Source organism: Meriones unguiculatus, chromosome 8 (genome assembly GCF_030254825.1).
Source record: "Meriones unguiculatus strain TT.TT164.6M chromosome 8, Bangor_MerUng_6.1, whole genome shotgun sequence".
Classification (NCBI taxonomy): domain Eukaryota; kingdom Metazoa; phylum Chordata; class Mammalia; order Rodentia; family Muridae; genus Meriones; species Meriones unguiculatus.
The window spans coordinates 113,257,159-113,282,966 of NC_083356.1; the positions used below are offsets into that span (position 1 = coordinate 113,257,159).

A 25,808-nucleotide genomic window follows, 5' to 3' on the forward strand; every position below is an offset into this window, starting at 1 on the left:
CACACATCAACTGGAATCTAACCACTGAACCTCTCAGAAAGCAGTTAGAATGTGGTCTGCATTGACTATATTTTGTTTGCAGTTTCTGTGATATAAAGTCAGGTTGGAGAGATGGCTCAGGAGGAAGCTCTTTGCTACCCAAGCACAGAGACCTACGTTTGATCCCCAGCATCAGTGTGGTGCCCAGCTATGTAATCCCAGTGCTCCAGAGAGGTGGGTCCCTGGAGTTTACTATCCCACCAGTTAGCTGAGACTACAAGCTTCAGGTTCAGTGAGAAACTGTCTCAGAAAATAAAGTGGGCGGTGATTGAAGGAGACACTCAAGTGTTGACCTCTGGTCCCTAGTGCACACATGCATATGGACATGAACACACACACCACAAACAATAAATTCTTAATTTGTTCCACTTTTTTCTCAAGTTTTAAGAACCCATTATCTACCTCTTCAGTTTTTCAAGGATTAATTTATTTAGAAACTAAATCTTGCACTATGGTCCAGGCCGGTCTGGTCTCCCATGTATTGTGTGAAAGGTTCATGTTGACCTTATGACAAAACTCCTGCCTCAGCTTTTCAAGTGATAAAATTACAGGCCTGAACCACCTTACTCCATTGAGACTTTGAAAGCTGTTTTGTATAGCTTATATTTCACAAAAATACTTTTCTAAATAGTGGTGGCACATGCCTTAATCCCAGCACTTGGGAGGCAGAGGTAGGTGGATCTCTGAGTTCAAGGCCAGCTTGGTCTATAGAGCAAGTTCCAGGACAGCCAGGCTACACACACACACAAAAAAAAAAAAAAACAAAAACAAAACAAAACAACAACAACAACAACAACAAAAAAAAAAAACCTGCCTCGAAAAACCAAAAAAGAAAAAAAAATTATGAAGCAAATATAAGTGATAGGCTTAAGTATATATCATCTTCCAGTCTCAACAGACACCCACACACGTGTAGCACATCCTAAGAGATAGAGACACTCACACATAGATTAAAAGTAAAAATAAATTAAAAATTTAAAAAAAGAAAAAGAAATTTTACTACCAGTTCTTTTTATTCAATTTTTTTATTGAATGGGGTAGGAAGGTTGAATAAGTCTAATTGTGATGAGGTTTTAGACTAGAAAATAATAAAACTACGAATGTTTAACATTTGTCATTTAAATACTTTTCTGTTCTTAAAAAAAAAAAGTGGGAGGGAAACTACTTGTGGCTGACGCTGTATCCATTGTAAGCTTCAGCCAGGGAGGGCTTGAGTGTGTTGACCTGGATGAGGGTATGTGGCAGAGAACAGGAGTGGGACCTGAACTGATGCTTTACACCACGGCTAACCACAGCCTGGGAGACGGAGCTGAGAGCCCAGAAGATCAAGATTTCCCCAGGGATCACGAGAGAATGAGCTAGGCTGTGAGGAGTGCTGTCTTGCCACCAGGGTAGCACTGACAGCACAAGAGAAGGGCTCTCCTCTCCCACACCTCATCCCATGACGTCATCCAGCTGAGAGCCCTGTCAGGCAGGGCTTATCTTCATATGGAAAAATACGTTCCTCATTATTAATGCCATCTCAATTTGTCCTCACATGGAGTGGTCTGAATAAGCATTGCCTCTATTTGATTGCCTGTATTTTGTATATATTAATAGATGAAAATGGTATAATTTCTGACCAAATATAAATCTCGATATTCACAACTGAGAGTTAAGTGATGATCCTAATTATTCTGTGTCCCCACACACTGTGATAGGTTAGTGAATCTAACTTAGAATCTGCTTTATAATACTAAAAGGTGCTTTTGCTTTTTGAAAAATAAAATCTTTGGACTGTAGAAATAATAGAAGGTGCCATGAATCATCTGTACATGGATTTACTAAACATGTAACTCGGGAACACGAGTAATAGACGGTCGTGTTTAGCATGGACGGCCTTACTTCCCATCACCGGTCACTTCCCAAAAAGGAGTGGTACAGCACGTACTTCCATGGTTGGTGTCACTGAGTGCCTGAACACTTCAAAAGTAATCTCAGGGCTTTCTGCTGAGCCTTCTTCAGGAAGGCTCTGGCAAAGGCGGTCTTTAAAAACATGGCTCTCACCAGGCACGTGAACTCACTTTTGGTGCTGTGGATAACTCTTCGCTAATGTCCCTCTTGAATGACATAACCTCACTCTCCAGTTCTCTGTCTTTAGTCTTAAAACTTCACTCAAACCAAAAGACATTGATAGACTTCTCTGTCTGCTTGAAGTTATACTTTCACAATTTTTTGAAATGGACACAGCTTAACATACCTTACATTAAAAACGCATCCATTTCCACCTCTTTCTCTGCTCCTTCTATACAGCATGGTGGCTTGAACACGGCAGCTTCCCAGCAAGCTCAGAGAAACAGAGAAACAGTGATGAGATTCACTGTGTCCACGTGCCAAGTGATGGGTCTGTTGGCTCAGCCTAGTATTTCAGTTTTTAGACCACCAGTCTTGACCATCAAAACCTGGGAGTCTTATTCTGTTAGAAATAAACTGAAATTGGCTAAAAGCCTGAATAATTAAAATCATTAATGCCTGTATTACTTCCTGTTCATGTGGAATGTCTGGTTTAAGCGTTTACCACCACTGTCAACTGGTTAAATTGCTGAATAATTTGACTCAGTAATATTTTAATATCTGTTCTTTTTCATTTGTTTTTATGACAGACAGTTTCATGTAAGTCCAGGCTGGCTTTGAACTCCTGCATCTACTTCTCCAGTACTGATTACAGGCATGCCTGCCATACCGAGCTTCTTATCTGCTCTTCATAGTTTAACTGCACACTTTAAGGAGAGGTTCAACCTGGTCTTACATGGCATCATAGCCCTGGACCTTTCTGAGCCCAAGAGTGTCCTCTTGGTGGTGGAGCCTTGACCTTCCTAAAAGCATTGCAGAAGCCGAGTGTGAGGGAATAAGCCTTTCAGACTTTATTGGTTAGCCTTCAATCCAAATTCTTCATGTTACAGCTCAAAATAAGAAATTAACATTTTAGGCAAAATAAATACTTTATTGTTTTAATGGGGTTTTTCGTATTTTTTTTAAGAGATCAGCCTTTGTGTGATAGCTCAAATATTTATAAACCTTTTAGATTTTCTTTCAAAGAATGCTAACATTTCAAGCACTTTTGACTAAAATTTCTCACACAAAGAAACATAATAGGAGTTGAAAATTACAAATACTAAAAGATTAATTTCTAATAACATTTGATTGTTACATTATACATTTATTTCACATATATAAGACCAGATAGGAAATCCTTTCTTTCTTCTTTCAGGAAAACCAAGAGTTTTCACTGGTTAAAACTGAATTAAAATCATTTATGCATGAGAAAAACAAGTCTAAATCTCATTTTTGAAAAAGAAAAACCAGCTTATTCAGTTCTAGTCTATCCATTCAAGTCATAGGCCCCACTATCTTGACAATACCATTTAGTCTAAATGACAGAAGAAACACTTTAAAGTAAGACATCCGGACAATGCAGAGTACACAGTGCTTACCCCAAGGCACATAGCTACAATGAAATTACAATGCAGAGAGTACACACTGTCTACCATGAGGCACACAGCTCTCATGAAATTACATTTGTTTGGGGCAAAGCAACAGGTTTACAGTGTAAGAACATGAAGTAGTTGCAGGAACCTCATGAGATCTACCCAGCTGCTTCTCAGTAGCTTCCTCAAGAATTAGAGCAGTTTTTACAACACAACAGTTTGTCTTCTTGGAAGTGACCCCAATGAAGAGCAGTGGAGGGGAAAGTCATCAGTTGCTTCAAGCTCTCAAAAGATGAATCTGTTATTGCACAGTAAATACCTCACAGAGGTCAGTGTTGTAGAAGCTAGTCTGCAGAAATATGTTATTTATAAGTTGGTTACATCTGGGACTCTTCAAGTTTTATAATTAATTCTACATAGGATATCAATTGGAACAATATTGACCAACAAATAAATACTAGGCTTTCAAATGGCCAGTCTGATAGTTTAGAAATGGGTCAGCAAAACGCCTAAGTTTCTATGTATGTTTTTAAACTTTTTATGCATAGCAGAAATCATACACTGCATACAGAAATGCACTGTCCATGTGCACAGCAGCTCAGCTCAGTAGGAAGGATCTTCCAAAGGATAAACAATACCTCCACCAGCAGAAACCACTGACAACACCAGTGTTACAGTTAATGGGAGCCATCCCAACCCTAAAGAGAAGGAAAAGTGAACATTAAACATCCTTCAGATACTATGTTAGAAGTTCTTTAAATGGAATGTTATATTTGTTCAAGTAAATACATAAATGTATAGATATCTCTATGCCTATGTATCATCTATTATTTATTTAATAAAATGTAATTATAAGTGAATCCACATATCTGTTTAAAACACAAAAATAATATGGAAAATAATAAATTTCTTTGACTAATTCTCAAACTCTTGCCCATAATACATTTGAAATATAACTTAATTAATATTAAGGTAAGATTCAGGTCTAAACCCCAACTCCAGGATTTATTTGCTACAGTGACTTTCAATGTAAGCACAGACTGTAGGCAATTCTGTTCTTAAATTGAGTTGTCTAGACTTTAAAAGGGTTGTACATGGCTTTCATAGCACAGGATAACTATGACATATGTTATGAAAATAAAAATAAAAACTCAGCTAGAGATAGCAGACTGCACTAAGTAACAACAGTTACAAATCAAATGTGAATGTTCATGTCATCACATGAAGACACTGACAAACATTACCCAGCATGCTCCTCTCAGTGACTGTCCGACTTAGAGCCAGATGCTTTACTTGAAGACACGGCTGCCAGAAGTCCACTTACAATTTCTCGTCGAATTTCCCCAACAATAGACTCTTTAATCTATAATGGCCAAAGGAAAAAACATGCATTTAACAATATGACTACACTATTGTTTTTCTGTTTTCAGATAAAATATATACCAGTCAATTGTGGCAGCTGGCTAAATCGGAGAGAAGACAGCAGCCTCCGTGTGACAAACGCAAAGAGGCACTTTCAGGATAGGCCCATCCCACAGCTCGCATCAGACTCCAGGTCTAGGGTAGGACAGCCCAGCCACGGGCATTATGAAACCACAGTTCTCTCTCGTAAGCTACTTCACACAACAGCCTCCTAGGAACAAATGTGAGGTTTGCCATGCTGCATTTTATGGATGTCAGGAAGTCAGCAGGATCTATGCAATTAATGCTAAGAAAACCTGATGTGCAGGCAGAAATACTCTGCCTGTTTCTGCCAGCTAAAAGAATATCTACAGAAGTTATGTACTGTCTTAACCTAACACACATTTTAAGTGGCCAGAAGAAATTTTCATTTAATAAATACTTATGTTTTAAATATACACATACCGAGAACAACCATTCGCTAAAAAATTGCTTGTTTCTCTTTAGTGATATGACATACTTGTCACTGTCTGACTTAGGAAGAGCCTTTGTCTTTGGTTAGGGAAGTGGTGGAGTCAGTAAGATGCTTACCATGCAAGCATGAGGATCTGACTCCGATTCCCAGAAGCCATGAGAAAACAAAACAACAAACAAAGATCGCGTGGCAGGTGTGGTGAGCTGAGCTTGTAATCCAGACACTGGGGAGGTAGAGGCAGGTGAGTGCCTGGGACCAGCCAGCCAGCCAGCCTGCCTAGGAATCCTAGGCCAGTGGGAGACTGTCTCATAAAATGAAGCAGAAGCCTCCTGAGGATGACGCCTGCGCTTGTCCCTGGCCTCCACAGGAATGCACATGTCCACGCACAAATAAACACCCGCATATGCACACACACAAAGCAAGAATACGAATCCCATTTTGTGGGCGAAAAAAGCAAACAGACCCGAGGCAATGACCATTCTAATTAGGATTTTCTTGTCCAGATGTCTAAATACTACATTGCCTCCTTCCTCCTTTTCTTTCTAATGACATAGCTTCACCTCCAAAGAGCTCTCTGTAAAGGCTTTAAATGTACATTTCCTGAAGTAAATTGATAATGCATTCCCAAATTAGCACTGTGCTACTCTCAACTAGCTCTTAAAAATTCTACATTTCCACAGTTTCCTGTCAGCCTGATCTATTTCCTAAAACGTTCCTAAATACATCCTGAAAACATCTCAATTGAAGTCTTTCTAAAAATGGCTCTGCCATGCAAAACTGGAACATAAAGCATTGACTTACATATGATTCTTCACAGAAGCAAAACAAGGCTGAAGAGATGGCTAGACTCACAGCTAGAGACAATAGAAATAAAATGTTTCTTTGCTATCAGCCACCTATCTGCCTTGCTCCACATATAAATAAATATCAGATAAATATCACTTTACCTTCTACCACATTCGTAAAACATTACATAACAAAGTTTTTGAAATTTATAGGACTTTAGATCCATTTTTAAACAGGTATGAAACATGAAAACCAGAGTCTTGTGGGTACCATACACAGAGCAGATGCAGTATGCAGAAAAGGACCCAGTGAAAATCTCTGTCTTACAAGAAGATGGGCAGTGCTTTCTAAAGTGACTCTATGGACAACCTGGTTACATTTCCTTCTTGCTCATCATTCAAAACACAAACTAGCCAACTAGTTAGTTAAGGATGTACCAATTAAAAATGAATGCTAAGCATGCTGGGTAACACAGATATTACTAGCATAAAGCATAAAGGAAAAGACCCTAGCAAGGTGATATGTATCTGCAGTCTTGGTCATTTGGGAGGCTGAGACAGGGGGACTGAAACCACCTTGAGCAAGACCCCGTTTCAATAAGGAAGAAAACAAACATGCAAATAAAACATGAATCTCTGCTGTTGAGCATATTTTACTCTAAAGGAACACAGAAAATGATCCTGTCTCACAATCGATTAATTAACTATCTAACTAAACAATCAAACAAACAGATAAATAAATGAAAGCTGGAAGTGCTGGCACAGGCCTTTAATCCTAACACCGGAAGCAGAAGAAAGTGGATCACTGGAGGCCAGCCTGGTCTACAGAGGAGCTCCAGGAAAGACAGGGCTATATCCTGAAAGCCAGTCTCAAAAAACAAACAAATAAAAACAAACAAACAATAAAACAAGAGAAAGAAAAGTAGCTATATTTAAACTAGCTCTGAAAATAACACAAGGCCTGTAATAAGCCATTTTACAAAAGAATTATCGACAAATAAATTTGTTCTAAAGTTCCCCATGCTTTAGAGAAGACAGGAGGGGTCAGAGTAAGACAATTCTAGGGGCCCTACATGAAGACCAAGCTTTCCACCGGGCACCTATGTGTAGGGCCTAGGTCCAGACCAGCGGGGGCTGTCTGTGACTAGGACTCTCTTACATGCTTCTGAGCCCTTCCCCCTGGCAGGGGTAGAGAATGAGCTCAGTTCTGATAAATCTTCATGTGCTGGGATGGGCAGGTGGGGGAGGGGAAGAGGGATACAGGAAAGAGGAAAGGAGGGTGGGCCCAGGAGGAGAGGAAGGAGGGGACTATGATTGGAATGTAAAGTGAACAGAAAGACAGATAGATAGATAGACAGATAGATAGATAGATAGATAAGAAAATTCTAGTATGGTTCGTACCTTTGTGAGCACAATTTCCAAAAGGCTGTGGACAGGCTAGATGATGTTTCAAAAAAGCTGTTTATTACTCCACACACTGGCTTGTTGGGGTGGTATGTGTGGCTACATCTACACAGTGCCTAGAGGCCCAAAGCCTGGCCCCTTAATTGGTCTCTAAAGGATTCCAAGGGAATACATGAGAGCTTGTGTTTTTACCAAACACGTGTTTAAACATGTCAGACGTACCGACAGGTGTAATTCAAGCCTAGAAGCTTAAATAAACAAAACCTTACAAAAAGCTTTAAGACTCTGCGTAGTCTTGACATTGATGTTGAATTTGCCTCTGTGAAAATAGCAAATTTTCACATATTGTATTATCAATCACCTTTGTTTCCTAAGCATATGTGCATTTCTAAACTCTCTATAAATGGTTTCAGACCTGATCTACGCACGTCACAAATGGCTCAGGCCAATTCTAAGGCCTGTTCTGCCCCACTGCGAGGTGTACAGTCTGGGCAGACAAGGAGCATCCTGAGTGTGACAAGTGTAAGTAAGACTGTGTTAAACACTTGTCTGGAAGGATTTGTGGATGCTCTCCTTCCACAGTGGGATTCCACTCAATGAGTGCACTGTAAGCAGCAAAGCACTCTAAGACCCCACAGGGTGCAGGGATGGAGACAAAGGCCTGAGAGACACCATTGTGCGCATGCACCACGCAGGAGTGCAGCAGGAAAACTTCCCGAAAGTGCCTGCTGAACAGTGTAACCCTCACCTGCCAAGCTCCGCCATCCAAGATTAGATTGTGCCTTCCTGAATGGCGGCTTTGTTAATGGGGTTAAGGGCCACAAACTTACTGGGAAGATAAAAATCAAATTTTATTTTCTTGGGAGCAGATACAATAAGCTTGAGAACTTGAAATTTAGTACCACAGACATTTAAGTTTACAAGGTTACCGGTTGGAAATGAATGGATTATGGAATAATCAACATTTTAAATATTTTATAAACAAACATAGAATCAACTAGTTGAGTTATGTTAACAGTATAAACAGGTTTTGAATTTTAGCTAGTGAGCCAGTGAATGAGCCACTGGAATGAGCCAGTGTAGTTATTCAAGTACGTTCAAGTTCGACTTGGTAAGTGTGCCCTGTTCATCTGTATATCCAGGTAAGCTCTTCTCGGAGGCCAGCAAGGGAAGTGTCAAGCAGGTCTCCTTCAAGTGTTGCCATATTCTCAGCTGAATGGCTTCTCAGAAAAGGTTGAGTGACACATTCTGAAAAGTTTGTCAAACATTTGCCTGCCACTCCAATTTAACTGTTGACAAAGGATAGCATCTTTCATATTTAATGGGAGAGTCCTATAAATGATTAAGTAATTCTTTAGGACCAGGGCAGCATAATGGAAACAAATGACTTCTTCTACGCTCTGTGCTATTGGCCAAAGAATCAATGTTCTGGTCTAAAGCGAACGCTTTCTTCCTAGGAAATTACTTGCAACATGGACCAGGCCAATAAGTTTTAAAATGAGGACTCAGGCATGCAGTAAAGGGGTGTGCCAAACAAGCAACAGAAAGCCAAGTCTTCAGGAGGACTTCAAACCCAGTGAGTTAAAAGGAACAAAAAATATCAAAACCAGTAAAATAAAAAAGAGCAAATGTGCCATTAGCAAATGCAGCACAGGTAGAGCAATTACGTAATCTAACTCAAGTGCTGTCCCGTGTATAAACATGCACCATGGAATGGCTTCCTACTCACGTGCATACCTGACGAGGAGCTTGAACATGCATTTAGCTTAGTATTAGTCAGCCACAATTGGCTCACAAGAATAACTCCATTTGTAGGACAAATGAATGCATAGAATTAAAACCTTCTACTAGTTCGCAGCTGTGTCTGGAGAATAAAGAGAAACAGGCAACTATGCTGATTTTGAAAAATGGGTATTTGTTCCAGTACGTTCCAACACGCCAGAAATCCAGGCTAACAATCTGCATGTAACACAAATGTCATGCTTGTTTGCCTTTCATCCTTGAGACACACAAGAGGCCGCAGAAAGTAGCTTTCAGCTGACCCCAGGAACTCCAGAGCACAAAATGCAGGCGACTTAGACATCTGGCAGCAAGGTCAGTGCTGTGCACCAGCCACCCCTACTCACGCCTGCACTACAGCTTGGTCAGATTCCAGAGCTACCTTCCACTTCACGGTAGCCGCTCACAAGCTCCGACCTCCCACCCCTATGTCACAAGCACAAGTCACACGTTTCCAGGGTCAAGGACCATTTCACTGTAGTATATCTGCTTCCTGATGCTGACGATGGATAGAACCACGTTACTGCTGTGAGTAGTTTTATATTTTCTGCCCTTTTTACTGTCACTGATGAAGTTTGGAATATCATCTTTCCAATCCTATTCTACTCCAACAAGTCCTACAGGTTTTACTGCACATTTTCACAGCACACACACTTTCAGGAAGACACTATCATCTCTGCATTCACAGCAGAGCTCACTGTTGATTTTAACGTACTTTTCCTGCTTCTACTGTGTAATAAATGACGGCTCCATATGTGCAAGCACCGATCTTTGGCCCCCGATGATCAATGGCCCTTAAAAGGGAGAATTCTGTGCCAAGAACTGATTCTAAAGGTACAACAGATTCACATTTACATTGGAAATACAGATTGAAAATGTGGAGGCCGAACTTTTATTTTGACTTATCTCGCTCCTAATGTCCTTAGGATACTGTATAAACTGTGTTGCTGGTTTCTCGATTTTTCCTTTTACTTGGGCAGTGCTGGGGGTCACAGTCAGGGCCCCACACATGCTGTGTATCACCTATGCTGGGGTCACAGTCAGGGCCACACACATGCCTAATGTCACTTTTGCTGGAATCACACTCAGGGCCTCATATGTTGCCACTCAGTCACAGATCAGCCCCTAATGTGACTTTTTACATATAGAATATACTGTCCTATTTAACTAACAGCAAAAATAAAGGTGTTTATCATCAGGAGTTTTAGGAGTAGTTGTAAAGAAAAGTAAAGCTAGTTAAGTTTCCTCTTTGTTGAGAACAGAACAAAAGTTCAATGTGCACAGCCTACAGAGAAGAGGTCAGAAGCGCTGTGGAGTCTGCCTTGCCGCTCCCCCCTTAAAGGAGATGCACTAGTTTACACTAAGGAATTCTGTGGCAAAAATGTTCCAATTTAAAGCTAAAATTCTCCCCGATGCTCAGACACCAGAGGTTGGCCCTCAACACAGTGAGGCAGAGGTGGGGCCTGGCAGGAAGCAGCAGCCCGGGCGCAGGGTTTTGGGTGCTCTGTGCTGTCCTGGCCCCTCCCCTCCCGCCCTCCCTGTGTCCTACTCCACCCCAGCTTTCTCCCACAGCTCTGCTCATGAGCAGCAGAACTGTGGGCTGAAACCCCCGAGAGCGACAGAAGCAGACCTTTCCTCTTTTAGCTTGTTCTTCTCAGGCATCTTGTCACAGCGATGGGAAACTCACCGTCATTCTCTGCATCTTCCCAGTTAACTTTGGACCCTGACTAGTAACCTCCACGAATGTTTGTGGTCCCTTTGGTGACCCAAACTCTGGTTAACACATTAGCTTCTCATGCTCTTGCCATCCAGCGTGAACCCCATTTTCATACCATAATCAATCTATGACCAATTCACAGAAATTCTACACTTCTCCAGCCATCAAAGAAAAGAGAACAGATTCTTTACAATTATTAACCTCCTCTTTTTCACATGCCAATTGGAACTTTATAAAATGACAGCTTTTAATTTTGGAAGAGGTCTAAATTGTAATCCCTCATTTCACACGTGTGGAAATGAGAGGTTTAAAGGGCTTTACCTTAGACCTTCATACTTTATGTTTATAATAAAGTTTGAATTTTTATGTTTATAAAGTTTTTCAAACTTAAAGTTTATAAACTTAAAAGTATATGAACAACTTCCACTAGGGTGGAAAAGGCGGTGGGATTAAGTCTGAAATCTGCAGAAATGCAGGAAAACTGATCCAAAGCTTTCTGCAAACTACTGTCTACAGTGAAATCAAAGTCTACCAAGTACCAGTACCTGAATAAATCTACCTCAACGCCTACCTGCAGCTGAGGATGCAGGCTCGGGCTGCACCCACCTCCCAATGCCTGCCCGCAGCTGAGGGCTGCACCCTCCTCCAGATGTTTACCTGCAGCTGAGGGCTGCACCCACCTCCCAACACCTGCCCGCAGCTGAGGGCTGCACCCTCCTCCCGACACCTGCCCGCAGCTGAGGGCTGCACCCTCCTCCCAATGCCTGCCCGCAGCTGAGGACTGCACCCTCCTCCCGATGCCCAACTGCAGGTGAGGGCTGCACCCTCCTCCTGACACCTGCCCGCAGCTGAGGACTGCACCCACCTCCCGACACCTGCCCGCAGCTGAGGGCTGCACCCTCCTCCCAATGCCTGCCCGCAGCTGAGGACTGCACCCTCCTCCCGATGCCCAACTGCAGGTGAGGGCTGCACCCTCCTCCTGACACCTGCCCGCAGCTGAGGACTGCACCCACCTCCCGACGCCCACCTGCAGCTGAGGACTGCACCCACCTCCCGTATGACTTGCTGCAGCTCATCCTGCTCTACATTCTGGTGCATTTCCTCAGCCGCTGGCACGGGCGGGAGATCCTCGGGCTCTTCCTCCATGTGAGATGTAAGTCCCACAGCCCGCGGGGATTCTTCAGCTGCTCCGGCTTCCTCAGAACTCTCCAGATCCGGCGGTGTCTGCACAGAGCCTGTTCTAGACGGGGCAGTTGGTGTCAGGGCCACGGAGGCTCGGAATATCTTCTTTCTGGCTACTACGCGGGTCCTGGGTTTGCTCCCAGAAGGCGCCCTGGATCTTCTGTGGGTGTGAGAAGGGCTGGAGCAGACAGAAGATGACTCTGACGTGGCTTGAGAGAAGACGGACTCCGAGCTCTCTCCAGGAGGAATCTCAAAACCCATGTCTCCAAGGCCCAGGCCCAGCTCCGACTTCAGGTATGACTGCTCCCGCATTAGTTCTGTGACCTGGAGGCCAGAACATTGTTCTTTTTCATTAACTTATTTACTGGTCAATATCATTTACACACACATACAAAAATTTAAACTCATAGTAATCTCATGCCATACCTTGAAAACCTAGGACACGCAGTTAAGTAAAATTTTACTACTTAACAAGGAGATGTCTGCATTCATTCATGGAGAAGTAATTAATGAAGACTAAAACAGCTACTCAGAATGCTTTGCCAATGAGTCTAAAGTATAATGATGATATATAACACAGTCACATGACAGGCCCTGTGAGGACCAGCATCCAAAAGGAAGCACTCCTTGGGTATAAATGAAATGTTCTGATGGTGCAGGACCTCCTTAGGTCATAGAGACCCACCATACAGTGATGAGGCTAGCTAGTGGCCTAAAATGACACTCCTTTCAAAGTGGCAAACCCACTTCCAATTAATTTAACTTCTTAAATTCTGTACTTCAGCATTCATTTTATACGAACTGAGAACGCTGCATGTCCGTGAGATTCTAGACTCCCCTTCCCAGTGATTTAGAAAGACGGTGCCTTACTGGTTCCATGACATTCAGTGGAGATGGGCACAGTAAGTTATCAGCACTTCGGCTGCCACACATCCCCTGCGAAGAGAAGCGCAATACACAGGCTTACACATGCACAAACAGTTTCTCAAATGCAAATGCTTCATGATAAAATTACTTGGTTACTTATTTCCTGGAAACATCCCTTTATGTCACACTGAGGTCACTGCCATGGATTCCGTCAAAGGTACTACCGTGACAGCTGCACTAACTTTCTCTTTCTCGCTCCCACCAACACAGTTCCAAGCATGGTGAGTCAGAATCATGAACACATGCATTCATAATGATCTGCAATATTACTGTCTATGCATATATCCATTCTCATTCTCCTCCACATTTTACACATATACTTATTTGAACAAAATCAAACATGAGAAAAGCAGGATAAAATTGAAAATTTCAAAGCAACACATTTTATAACTGGAAAGATATTGGCAACAATAGGAATGTAATGGTGAAACCCAAATCCCATGGGAAGGAGCACTAGAGACGACGAGCAATAGTGTGGTGCAAGGACAGTGTCCCCCTCGCTATGACTGTATGTGGGTCCTACAAGGACCTCACCTTTGGCCGGCAGGAGCAGAGTGGACCACTAGAGGCGCTGTCTGAGGAAGGCCATGGAGCGCTTAAGTCCATCCTTCAGCAGCAAAACCAAACCAAACCAAACCAACAAAAACAAGCCCCCAAACAGACAAACAAACAAACAGAAAAGAACTAAGCTCCAACAAAGAAAAAATTCAGAGGGGTCAACTGTTTACTTAAACAAGGGAGGGTGGGGTGAAGGAGTAATACATTATGTTATTCGGAGTTTAAAGCAGGAACACAAATTTAAAATAGTCATCTTTCAATTCATTAGAGTTTTTCCTTCAGAAACATAACTTCTGTGTGGACCTTTGCTTTTTCTATTACTCAAAATTATTAAGAATTTCAATGTATTTTTAAATATACTAAATATGAAACTTTGTACATAAAACTAATGTGTATGGGAGCGATGTGCTATGTGAGCATTCTGCATGGCTCTACAGCATCCGAGCAAGCGGCTGAAATGAAGCTCCTGTCCTCAGCCGCACTGTGCAGCCTCTGGACCGCCACAGCGTAGTGCTCGTACCGGGAGCACAGAGGAGCGGAAGGGTGAAGGCACCCGCACGGCGCGGAGCTGCTCATCCAGGCCCAGCAGGCGCTCCTCCAGCTGCATCTCCAAGTCCTGCAGCTCCATCCGCACGGAGTTCCGCAGAGCCTGCAGCTGGTCGACCTCATACCTGTCAGATTGGGACAAGCACAACTTTGGAAAATTGTAGCTGAGAGATTTCCAGTCACTACACTTTGAAATACTATGACCTATGAAAGGTACTGAACTGCCATTTTACACATGCAGACAAAAGCTTGCCTGCGTATCGACTAGGTCTTGACTCCCTGCACCGTCCCCTCTCTGAAGAGCAGACTGCTCAGCATCTTCCTTGACACACTGGCGGCATGGGGACACCTCAGGCAAGTCCGTGTGCCTGGCTCTTACCTACACTGCTTCATTAAACACATAGTTCTCGGAGTGCCAACAAAGCGGGGCTCTGAAGAAGCTATGCTGAGGCCTGCTTCTCTGAAGAGGCTCTGAGCGCAGCAAGAGCCGTTACCTGTCCTCCTCCGTCATGTGAGGGTACACCATGGTTTGCTGCCGTAGCATGGCCAACTCCAAGTCCATCATCTGCGTTCTGAACAGGTTGAGGCTCCTCCGCACCACCTGAAGCTCCTGAAAGGCGTTCTGAAACGCAGTGTAACGGCATTACACTTCTCAACCACACACATGTGACTTTGCAACCAAAGAATTAAAAGGGCGCTTACTTCATAAAGAGGTAGAATAGACGACTTCTGAGCACTGTATGGAGCAGCAGCGAGATCGGGTCCTCTCATCAGTGGGTACTTCAAACACAGGAAACAGGATTAAAAGCCAGGGCAACGTGACGCCCGCCAAGCTCTCTAAGGCATTGAGGTGACTGTAAGGCATGCACTATCACAAAACCCACAATGTTTTATACTGTAATCAGCAACAAAAGAAAGGAGTCTAATACTGCTGATTATTCCCCAATATTCCAGGTCCAAGTGACTACCTGGAAGGAGGAAGAGGAAAAGAAAAAGAGACGTGTGCGTGTGTGCACATGTATGTGTTCACAGAACTTCCTTCTTGCCTCGAGCAAGTAAGGAGAAAAGGCAAACTGAGACCTGGAGATGTGTGAACAAAAGGAACGGAGATGAGGCTGGCGAAAGCTGGAGGTGGCCAGGCCGGGACATATCCCCTCAGTAAGACCTACGCTCCTGTTACAGGCAGCAAGACAAAAGGCCGACTCACTCTCACTGCACAGGGAGGAAGAAAAACTGCAGAAGAAAACTGTGGGTGTACGTGAATGTGGACGTGTGAGTATGTGTGTGAATGAGCACATGTGTGAAATGGGTGTTTATGAGTGTAAATGAATGGGAGTATTAGATTGTGATTGCGTTTTAGTGTGTGTGACTGTGAGTGTGTATGCATGAGAGTGTGTGGATGCGAGTGTAGCAGGGGCTGTATCATGAAAAGCAAAAGTTACCTACAAGCATATAGGTAAGGATGCCTACAATGGTGATACGGGCTGAGCTTTCCACACTATTAAGACTTTGAAGCTCATGAAAAGAACAGCAAGGACAGAGTCCTACACTTGGAAAACAGCAACAAAACACCCACCTTCCACCCAAGGGATGTGTTCAAGAATCCTCACAGCCCTGAGCGCCCTGCTGCCCAGAAGCCCTAGCACACTCCTAAGCACAGTGACTGCAGGTGTCCGTCACTGGGTGAGGGGAGGCGGAGGTCTATCGCTGAGCTGCTGATGGGACATCACGGCCAGCAAACTACAGCTGCAGTGCCAGGCTGGCCTGGAAAGGCCCCCCACAGATGTACACACAGCGGGCTCTATCACTGCTGCTGGGACATCATGGCCAGCAAACTACAGCTGCAGTGGTTGGCCTGGAAAGGCCCCCAACAGATGTACACACAGAGGGCTCCGGTAGTCCCCAGCCGCACAGGAGCATGGCAGAAATGCTCAACAGCTCAGTCACAGCCAGAGCTGTGCTTTCTGAGGAAGGAGAAATGGCTAGGTTCTGGTGAGGCTGCAAACCGTGAGGGTAGCTGTCAGGAGCACAAGGGTAGTCTTTAAAATGGTGTCTTATCCTCTGAAAAGTTGCAACTTGGATTTTTTACCCAAGTGGCCTCCCGTCCACCATCACTGTAACAGGTGGCATGCACTGAGAACCCACACTTTACCTGACTCTCTGCGAAGCGGTTCCAGTTTTGAGCCCATGGAAAGAGAGTAGGTCTGTGCCAGAGGTGAGCAGGGAACAGGAAAGTTTAGTCAGAGAGCTACAAGAACCAAGAGAACACCGAGCCGCTGGAGCCAACAAGAGACTTAGAAAATTAGATCAGCACATCCAAATGACAGAGAAAAGGAGAAAAAGGACTGAGAAGGGAGACACTTTTTAACAGGACACTCTAAGGTTCTAGACAAGGAGAAGGGAGGGAAGGCTGAAAGAAGAAAACACCAGAAACAATTCCTCCACAGAGTTGATTCTCAGCAATGCAATTAACTTTGTTCAGGATTGGACACAGCAGCCCCCACAAAACAGGAGGGGTGTGTCTAGGAGGGCGGGTGCAGGCAAGTGCGGGCATGTAGGAAAGTAAGCCGAGGTGAATTAAGAGGAATCCAGAATAATAAAATACAAGAATCCCCTTATCTTACCTGTGAAAGGTTCTGTAGTGAGTTTCTGATATCATGCAACACTCTTCGCAGCTGCATCTCTATGGCAGAAGGAGGGTTCACAGGGCATGCCCTGTATGGGTGGGCAGCGTGCCTACGTGAATAGGGACAGCAGAAAGGAGAAGAGAAGGCACTGCACGAAGCACCTGCTATGCTGGGGACACTGTGAGCACTCAGAGTCCTCATGTGTTCGCACAGCGGCCTGTCCTGCCACTCAGAGTGGGCAGAGTGAAGGGAGCAGGTGGACTGGGAGATGGGAGCAAACTTTGGGCAGGGGCCAAGCCTTCCCCGGAGGCTCTCCTCCAGCCGGGTCCCCTCACTCTGAGGGGCTGCTTCTCTCTTCCCAGAGGATGGGGGGATGAAAATGGTGGATTTAACCAAAGACTGGCCATCATGCTCAGTCACTTGCTTCTCTAATTCCTGCTCCTCTTCAGAGGTGTACTTGTAGGTGAAGGAGGGTGGGCTGCACCTGGTCTCTTTCCCTGGAGATAAGCGCACATTGACAGAAGACACAACCCTGACTGGGCTCAGTAAGGTGGTGGGCAGAGACTGAGACCTTCTCAGAGGATAGCCAGCTTTTGCAAGCAAGTACCTCTGTTTCAACATATCCGCTGATTTTATTAGGCTACGCCCTACTCTCTGTCCAGACATACTGCAAACCTTCATCTGAGCTCTCTGCAGGGCAGAATTCACTCTGTCCACAGAAGAGGGAAGCTCAGTTTTCTTCTCAGAGCTCACACCGCTGCACTGAGCTTCAATACAAGCTAAGGACTTGAGAATATGGTGTGTGGTGTACTGGGCAAATTCACATTCGCTGCTCCTCTCCACATCACTGTCTCCACTCCCTTCCCAAAAGAGCTCTGTGGCGGGTGCTGGAGCTGGACCCTCCTCCGCTTCAGTTGTCCGAGGGCCAGGGTCACCTGAACTGCTCATGGACTCTTTGTTCCCAGTGTCCTCTGCAGTGTCACACTGAGGGAAATCTTGGTTATCTGCTTTTCTCTTGTCAGCAGCCCCTTTTGCTCTTCCTTTCTGAATTGGTCCAAGAGACTCCTCCTCCGACTCATTAAAATACGGCTGGTCTTGTGCTGTAGGAGTCACGTGGTCTTCACCAAAGGATGTGACAGTGGTTTCACTGTCACAGCTGTCAGCGCTGCTCCCCATGGCTTGCAGGGACTCGTGAACCTGTGGAGGCAAACATTTGGGAGGATGGGAACAGAGTTACCACTGTGTCTGGATCAGAGCTCTCCCCCTGTAGCTGTTCTGCAGTTTCTACATCCCTTCCTACTTGCTCATCAAGATGGTCTCAGATCTACTTTTCATAACTTTCCTGTCCAACACATGAAAATGACTCAGAGTTGGACAAAAATTTCTTAATCTTCTTCCCTAATAGCTATACTTTCCCTAGTTCTCCCCACCGTCTTGATATTCTGAAAGGAATCATGTCCCTTCCCCACAGCTAGCCAAACTTGTGATCATGTTGCTGCAGGAGAGGAGGCCTCTCAGCAGTTTCAGCCCAGGGTCTTCTGGATCAAACTCTTCTAGTAAGCCCCTCCCTCCTATGCTGCTGCAGGGAGACCTTCAAAGAAGCTGTCATCCTTACTTAAAAGCCTAGTCACAGGTCTTATCTTTCCTTCTTCATCATGGCACATACCTCGGGCTGTCTTGCTTATTTCATCACAGCTACATACCCTCTTCCCACTGCCCATCTTTTGTGCACTCCATTATTCTTTATTTACTATGAATTTAATACACATAACCTGACAAGTATCAGATCTAAGCCCATTCTGTCTTAAGTATGCTCAAAACACCTTTATTAACTTACAGGCAAGCAAAATCCTCTAGAATAAATCTTATTTTATTTAAAAGAAATTGAGTGTCATGGAGTTTATTGAATGCTAAAAAGCAGGAAACAAGATTGTATAAGTACAAGAGAGGCAGACAGCCACTCTGTAAACATGATGGAGTGCAAAAACTCAAAGCCCAGTATCCATCAAACCCTGACCCACAGCACAGGAGAAGCCCTGCCCACTCACTCCAGGAGCACGCCGTGGGCTACATCCCCTGCTACTGTCCGAATCGTGAGACATGCAACCAAAGGTTTCTAGGCAACAAACACCACTTGTGCAGGATTACACAGCTGCAAGTTTTAAGTCAAGGAATTACAACTTGGGGGACAGATACCTATTTGCCTTTATCAGTAAGTTTTCATATTAGTGGTTATCCTTTTTCCCTTTTAATGTGAAGAGTTCTCCTTAGTGTTTGTTTTATAGCTTTTCTTCTCTTGAGAATGTCATGCATGAATACAATGAGTTCTGACAACAACTGCACCCCAGCTCCCCACTCCAGCTCCCCTACACCCCCACTATGTTCCTAACTCTTTTCCTGGTAACACGCTGTGTCTACTCTGGCTCACCCACATGCACCTGAGCACAGGCTGCTCACGGGGACATGGGCAGCCTGCTAGTGGCCAGAACCGCAGAGAAATTACCCCTCTGCTGCTGTCACCCGATTTCACCTGAGGCGGACTCTGTGCACCCTCCACCCACCTGACGGGTTCTTCCTGTGTCTCTTGGGTGTGTTTCCTGCCTTCAGATGCCATGTTTCTAGAAATCTCCCTATTTTTCTTATTTTAATTTTCAAATTTTATTAAAGACATTTGAACACCCTTCCTGTGTAGTCTGGGAATCTGCACACCCACCCACCTCCACTCTTCAAGGATAAGTAAGAACCTGCTTTCTAGGGTACCTAATACAGTTTCCATAAAAGCCGTGTAATTGGCAGGAATGTGAATTTAAAATTAAACAAAAGTTATTATAAAATACTGGAATATAATAACTACAAGAAAATAATAAAAACACCAGACCAAGCAATTTAATAACCAAAGTAATTTAGTCACTAGTAATATAAAACTAAGATTTTTTTTTTTTTAAATACCCACAGTTCATGAATAAGTAAAACCTGAAACTCATAATCAAATACTCGGCCAAGTTCTACATTCCAGACATTTTATTCCTATTTCCGTATGATAGACCACCTTACAATAAGACACACAGACAGACTGCCTTAAAATGAGGACACTAGTGAAAGCGCCAATTAATACCGCAAACTGTACCTGCAGGTGATTGAGAGAGAGGCAGTCTGTGGAGTCCTCGGCAAAGCCGCTGCTGTCGGAGTGCTGACTTGCAGTTCGCAACAGATGATCTGTCGGTGGAAACACGCCTTTAACAAAAACCCTGCACGGGCCGCAATGGCAGCACCATCGGCATAGAGAGACACCCAGGAAAGCAGCACAAATTGCTTCTGAAAAATCATGGCTGCAAAGCACAGCAAGTAACTCACGTCCAAGTAAAAGCGAATCAGATTTTCTATCAGACTCTCAGCACTCACTTGCTAATTAAGCTCTAATGGTAATGGATTTGATAAATCCAATTAAGTCTTACCATAGAGAAAAAATGGATGAAATAAGAATAAAAATTTACATTATGTAAACCTACAAAATGATTAAGAAGTGAAATTAGAAATTTGTGTGTAGAATACATTAAAAAGGTTCTGTATCTTTCTAGTATGAAAGAATGAAATTAAAGGCTTATATAAACTAAATCATTTGAAATATATGTAAATATCTCTAGTGTTTATGGTACAAGTATTTATATTAAGATTTTTTTCATAACAATTACACAGAAGTGACATTCAATTAACATATAATACTATAAACTCCAAAAACATCTTTATTATTATGTCACAAAGCTCTATCCTTCTCTTTCTCTCTCTCTCTCTGTTTTTTGTTGTTGTAGTTGTTATTGTTTGTTTCTTTGAGATAGGGTTTCTCTGTGTAGCGTGTAGCCTTGGCTGTCGTGGACTCACTTCGTAGACCAGGCTGGCCTTGAATTCACAGAGATCTGCCTGCCTCTGCCTCCCTGAGTGCTGAAAGCTCTAATTTCTAGACATATGGATAAGTATATGTACATATAAGAAAGATGCTAAGCACAGCAAGCAAGATGACATTCTATCCACGTTAGAATGACCACAAGGGGGACTTTATAGCCAGCACATTTGCAAGGATAAGTGAGACAGGAGAGTCTTGCAGAATTCCAAAAGCAACAGGCTAAACACAGTGTTGATCACTAATCTGATCCAGACAATGTGAGTAAATAAAATCCAAAGTTAAAGTTCACTTGAGTTTAAAAACATTCCACTGGAGTTTTAGGGTTCATGAAATAGTGACTTTGTCCTGAGAAAAATCCTGCAACAGTGTTATGATTTAACAAAGCTGTCTGATGAGTTAAAGAAGTGATCCATATCCTTACCAAACCTAGAAATGCTGGGATAACTATCAAACTGAATTGTAATAAACTGCTACCACCAGTTCTAACTGGGTATTACATTCATCCAAAGTGACTCGCAAACTATGTCAGAGCAGTTGTCACTGTACTGGTGCTCCATGTCATTTGTTTTGCTTTGCTTTATAACTAGACTGTGAGCCCGTGAGGACAGGAACTTTATTTATTCTTAATGTTCTGTATGTAGAACAACACGCCAATGTTTGCGCAATGACTCAGTGGTAACTCTCAACAACAATTATGCAGTTATAGAAATGACCTGTAGGTTAAAGTGACTACGTGGTTGGAAAAGGGGACCTTCTATATCAGGGAAGCCAGAGTAACTAGGTCAGACTCAGTTTCTTCAAAGATCTGCTCAATGTGCAGCAGAATAGAATCTAAGGTCTGGACCAGTGCCCCTAGGAGCTGAGCATTATGGGAGTAACAGTTTAAAAGACAGTGTAGACTATGCAGGCCACAAATCACAGAGACACTGCTGTACTCATCTATAGCCCAAGAGACTCAAGTGGAGCTTGAGTATAGTGTGCCTGAGCTAAAGGTAAAGGCTTTGTCTAAAAGTAAACAAACAGCTTTCTTCAAGTCTAAGGTGTTTCAGCTCCACAAAAGACATAGTTCTCTGGGCTGAAGGGATGGCTCAGCAGTTAAGAGCACCAGTTTTTTCGGAGCACCTTGGTTCAACTCCCAGCACCCATATGGTGGTGCACAAACAAGTGTAACTCCAGTTTCAGGGGAAACAACACCCTCTCCTGGCCTCTGTGGGCACCAGGCACACCAGCAGTGCATGGACATACATGCAAGCAAAATCCTGATAAAAGAAGTAAAGCTTATAAAATGAAACCATACTTCTTTACTAGAGAAATTTAGACTTAAGAAGGATTAATCCTCAATTCTGGAAACATTGGATTATTACATTAATTTAAAAGTTAGAAGCAGCATTTAAGTATCAAAACAAAGCACGAAACCATCTCTTTAGCATCAAAGAACATGAACAAAATCAGTGTAGTCTCGTCTGGTTTTTCATGAAGACCGTGGCTTCTGCACAAGAACAGTGGTGGACTCCTAGGCTGTGTGACGCTGCCCTGTAATCTCTCGGCTGCAGCCGTGCTGAGCCACTGGTCCCTCTATGGCACAAGAATGAGTCCCTGCACCTGAGCTTGGAGGAGTACTCCTGTAACGTCCTACCACGAAGCCCTGCCTTGTTTCAGTAGCTTGTGACGTGAGTACCTGTTGGTGATCCTAATTCTGAAAGAATGCCCAGTCGTTGGCATTCCACAGGATGCCTTCCAAAGCAGTTAAAATGTCCTCTTTCCTGTCCTCCTTTATCATGACTGCATATACAAAACTCTTTTACTGTAACTTTATAAGAGATTTATTCACAAATGCTAATAGTTTTGCACATAGTGTCACAAGCAAGACACTGAAGATCGGCAAGCATGAGAAACTCAGGGCTGACAGTAAACTGGAGACATCTTCCCCATTGCTCAGAGCTTTCCTAAAACAACCTACAGCAAATTCACTGTACTTTACCCTCCTCTGACACATGACAAGTTAGTTGCTTTGACCAACAGGCCCTTGCCTACGCACCTAAGGCAAAGACATAAGCATCACTTTACGCCTAAAGACAGATGTATTTATTTATGGACTTAAGAAAGAAAGAAAATCCAACGGGAAGGGGCCTTTTGTGTCTGACTAGAGCCATCTGACTAGGGGCCCCTATTCTTCAATACTGTCCTGCAATGAAAGAAAAGCCACATGCCAACTGTCTCTCGGGGGATTGCAGACATCAGATCAGGCACACAAAGATATAATTTTCTATTCTTAGAACATACATATACATTTTTGTTAAAAAAAACAAAAACAAAAACAAAATGGGGGGTGGTTTGGTATGTATAAAGTTTTAAAAATAAACAGTCCTACCTTCAGTGGTCATTTACCTTCTTCCTCTTTCTTGCTCTAAATATCAAAAGCTTTGTAATTTAAAACCAAACGGCATTTTCTAGTTGCAAGTCAAAAGTGTAAGGAATGGATCCAAAGGTTCTCTGGTCAATAATTAATGACTCAAGAGAAGAGTGGTATCTGCAGCCACTCACCTTTGATCTACAGTTTTTATTTAACTGGTTTAACTATTGCGCGTGAAGTCTGACAGTGGGTTATAGTGCATGTGGTGTGTGCATGAAGAGCGCCAGAGACAGAGAACAAAAGTTTTCAGTCCCAACAATGGAACAGCAGTCTTAATCTGCTTCAGTCCATGTACAGATTGGAAAAATATTTAGAGCAACCAAATACTTTTTTAATATTTATGGTTTTTTTTTAATTTAAAAATCACTTTACAGCCTGATCCCTTCCCCTTTCCTCCCAGCACTACCCTCATGGCCCCCTCCATTTCCCCTCTCCTTCTCAAAGAAGGGGGCCCTAAGTGGTACCAACCCACCCTGGCACCTCAAGTCACAGCAGGACTAAGCACATCCTCTCCCACTGAGGCCAGACAAGGCAGCCTGACTAGGGGAACGAGGTCATTACAGGATAAACAATCTAGTATTAACATATGACAATAAAGTTTCCCCCATAAAAATTCGAAAAATGTATATCATTTTATATGATGATAAAACTCACCCCATCTTGTATCCTCATCTTTCACCCTTATATCTATTGCATACACTGACAGATAAACCCTTTCCTTCTCAGCTGACAATGGGTGCTTAGAGTGGGCAGTGGTCCACTTACCTCTTTTTGACTTCGAAAGACTTAGCTGGCAAGTGGCTGGCACGTGAGGTGCTTCTCCCTCGGTGCTCTGAACCTAAAAGAGAACCCTATGTAGTTAAAACAGAGAATCTATGGCAAAGGACAGTATATTTTGATGGTTATCACGGAACACATCAGTCTATCTAAAGTGTGCCAAACATTCTGTAGACATTTTATCTCAAACTTGCCAACATGTCCCACAGCTTAGTTTTCTGGCCCACTTCCCCCACTGAAATGCAGCACTCCACCTCGGTAGCTGGGCGAGAAAAATAACATATAAGGAGCTGCACGTATATAAAGGAGCTGCATTTATATAAGCTGTAAGCAAACTCCTCATTTAACAACTTCATTTCTGAAAAGATGTGAAACATGGCCCATACCAGGAAGTTGCCCCGAATGTTGACCGTTAAAGTAGTTCTGATCTGAGGAAGATGCTAATCTGTGCATCACGGGAGGCAATGACTGAGTCATATTTGAGACAACTCCGAGTTTGGTATCTATGAAAACAGGACACCATGCTCCCAGTGCTGAGTTTTCTGAAGTCTCCGAGTTTGAGGCATCAACTGTCACTCATGTATAAGAACATCCCAGCCTGATAACTACCAGACATACTGGTATTTTAAGTGAAAGGGTAATCTTAGTACAACTAGAATCTTAAAAAGTCTGACCTATGAAAATCTCTCTAAAATTTCTATTTAATGGAAGTACCAAACCTACAAAAACTGCCTATCTTTGTTCTACTTGCACAACTATATCGTTATTTAGAAAGTTTTGATTCTAAATGCCACCCTTGCTCTATGGCACACCAGCTGGCTACTCTAGTGTGACTATCAAGAGTAAACACTTGGGAGAGGCATATGTTAATTGCCACCACTCCACCACAAAAAAAGTGAGCAAAATGGCCAAACATAGGTTTTCCATCTTGAACAAATCAATATGCAAATAGGAAAAAAACTTTTAGTTTGAACCCTGAATTTCAGCTATGAATTAATTAAAAAATAAGAAAAATCCCATGGGAATGAGCAGAAAGCCAACGCGCAAACCACACCCACAAATCACACACGCCACACACACCCACAAACCCAACACACACACACAAAAACAGTACACACATAGAAATATCATACACACACATGCTACCACAAAGCTTAGTGCTACAATTCCCCAGTTCAGGGATTTGTGATTTGTGTTGACTTTATGCTATGCTGTTCATGAACCTCCAGTTATGGCCTGAAGAAAATGAAAGCAACGACCATTTAACACCATCTGAGTATGACACAAAGAAAGTAAGCTCTGCTACTTTGTGCTACTATTTAAAAATTATATTATTCAAAGCAGCAGATACAATTTCAAGCGGAAAGCCATTGTTGTCAGTGCAAAGGACCAGGACACATTTTCTTTTTATATTCAACAAAAGCCTATTATTAGCTGCTACTCAGGCCCAGTCTAATAAAGAGATTTCTTAAAAAAAAAAAAAAAATCAGTACCTAGATTGAATGAGTACAGAAGAAACCCAGATAACTATTTATAGTTTAAGAATCTTAGGTTAGACACAACAAATTCCTCTGAAATGTAGGGTTACCAAATGTTCTATTTCCTGAGAGATAAAGTGACCACAGAGTGGTGTGGATCTAAGAGCATGCTGCATTCTCTGGCCAGCCAGCATTCGTTCTAGGAGAAAATCTTTCACAGCCCTTCCTCAGTGCATGACGGGCACCAACAGCGGAAAGGGTCATGCTTACACAACTGTTAATGTCAGGGAGACCATTGTCACTCAGCAAAATCTTACAGTACTAAGACTGTG

General features: G+C 43.1%; 1 protein-coding gene across 3 annotated transcripts in view; it reads right to left on the reverse strand.

Annotated features, from left to right (window-relative positions):
• Positions 1-3,001: 3,001 nt before the first annotated feature.
• Positions 3,002-25,808, reverse strand: part of Itprid2 (ITPR interacting domain containing 2) — a 79,898-nt gene continuing 57,091 nt past the window's right edge. The window contains exons 9-18 of one of the 3 annotated variants that reach the window (XM_060390394.1): positions 23,987-24,059; positions 20,035-20,123; positions 16,905-18,104; positions 14,983-15,060; positions 14,775-14,902; positions 14,255-14,405; positions 13,120-13,185; positions 12,118-12,573; positions 4,751-4,869; positions 3,002-4,204 (exon numbers count right to left, since the gene is read on the reverse strand). In XM_060390394.1, the coding sequence (XP_060246377.1) occupies positions 4,765-4,869; positions 12,118-12,573; positions 13,120-13,185; positions 14,255-14,405; positions 14,775-14,902; positions 14,983-15,060; positions 16,905-18,104; positions 20,035-20,123; positions 23,987-24,059 (2,346 nt within the window). In that variant the 3' untranslated portion in view covers positions 3,002-4,204; positions 4,751-4,764. Of the gene's footprint in view, positions 4,205-4,750; positions 4,870-12,113; positions 12,574-13,119; positions 13,186-14,254; positions 14,406-14,774; positions 14,903-14,982; positions 15,061-16,904; positions 18,105-20,034; positions 20,124-23,986; positions 24,060-25,808 lie in introns of all 3 variants that reach the window. The other 2 variants (XM_060390393.1, XM_060390396.1) reach the window with 2 other exon arrangements.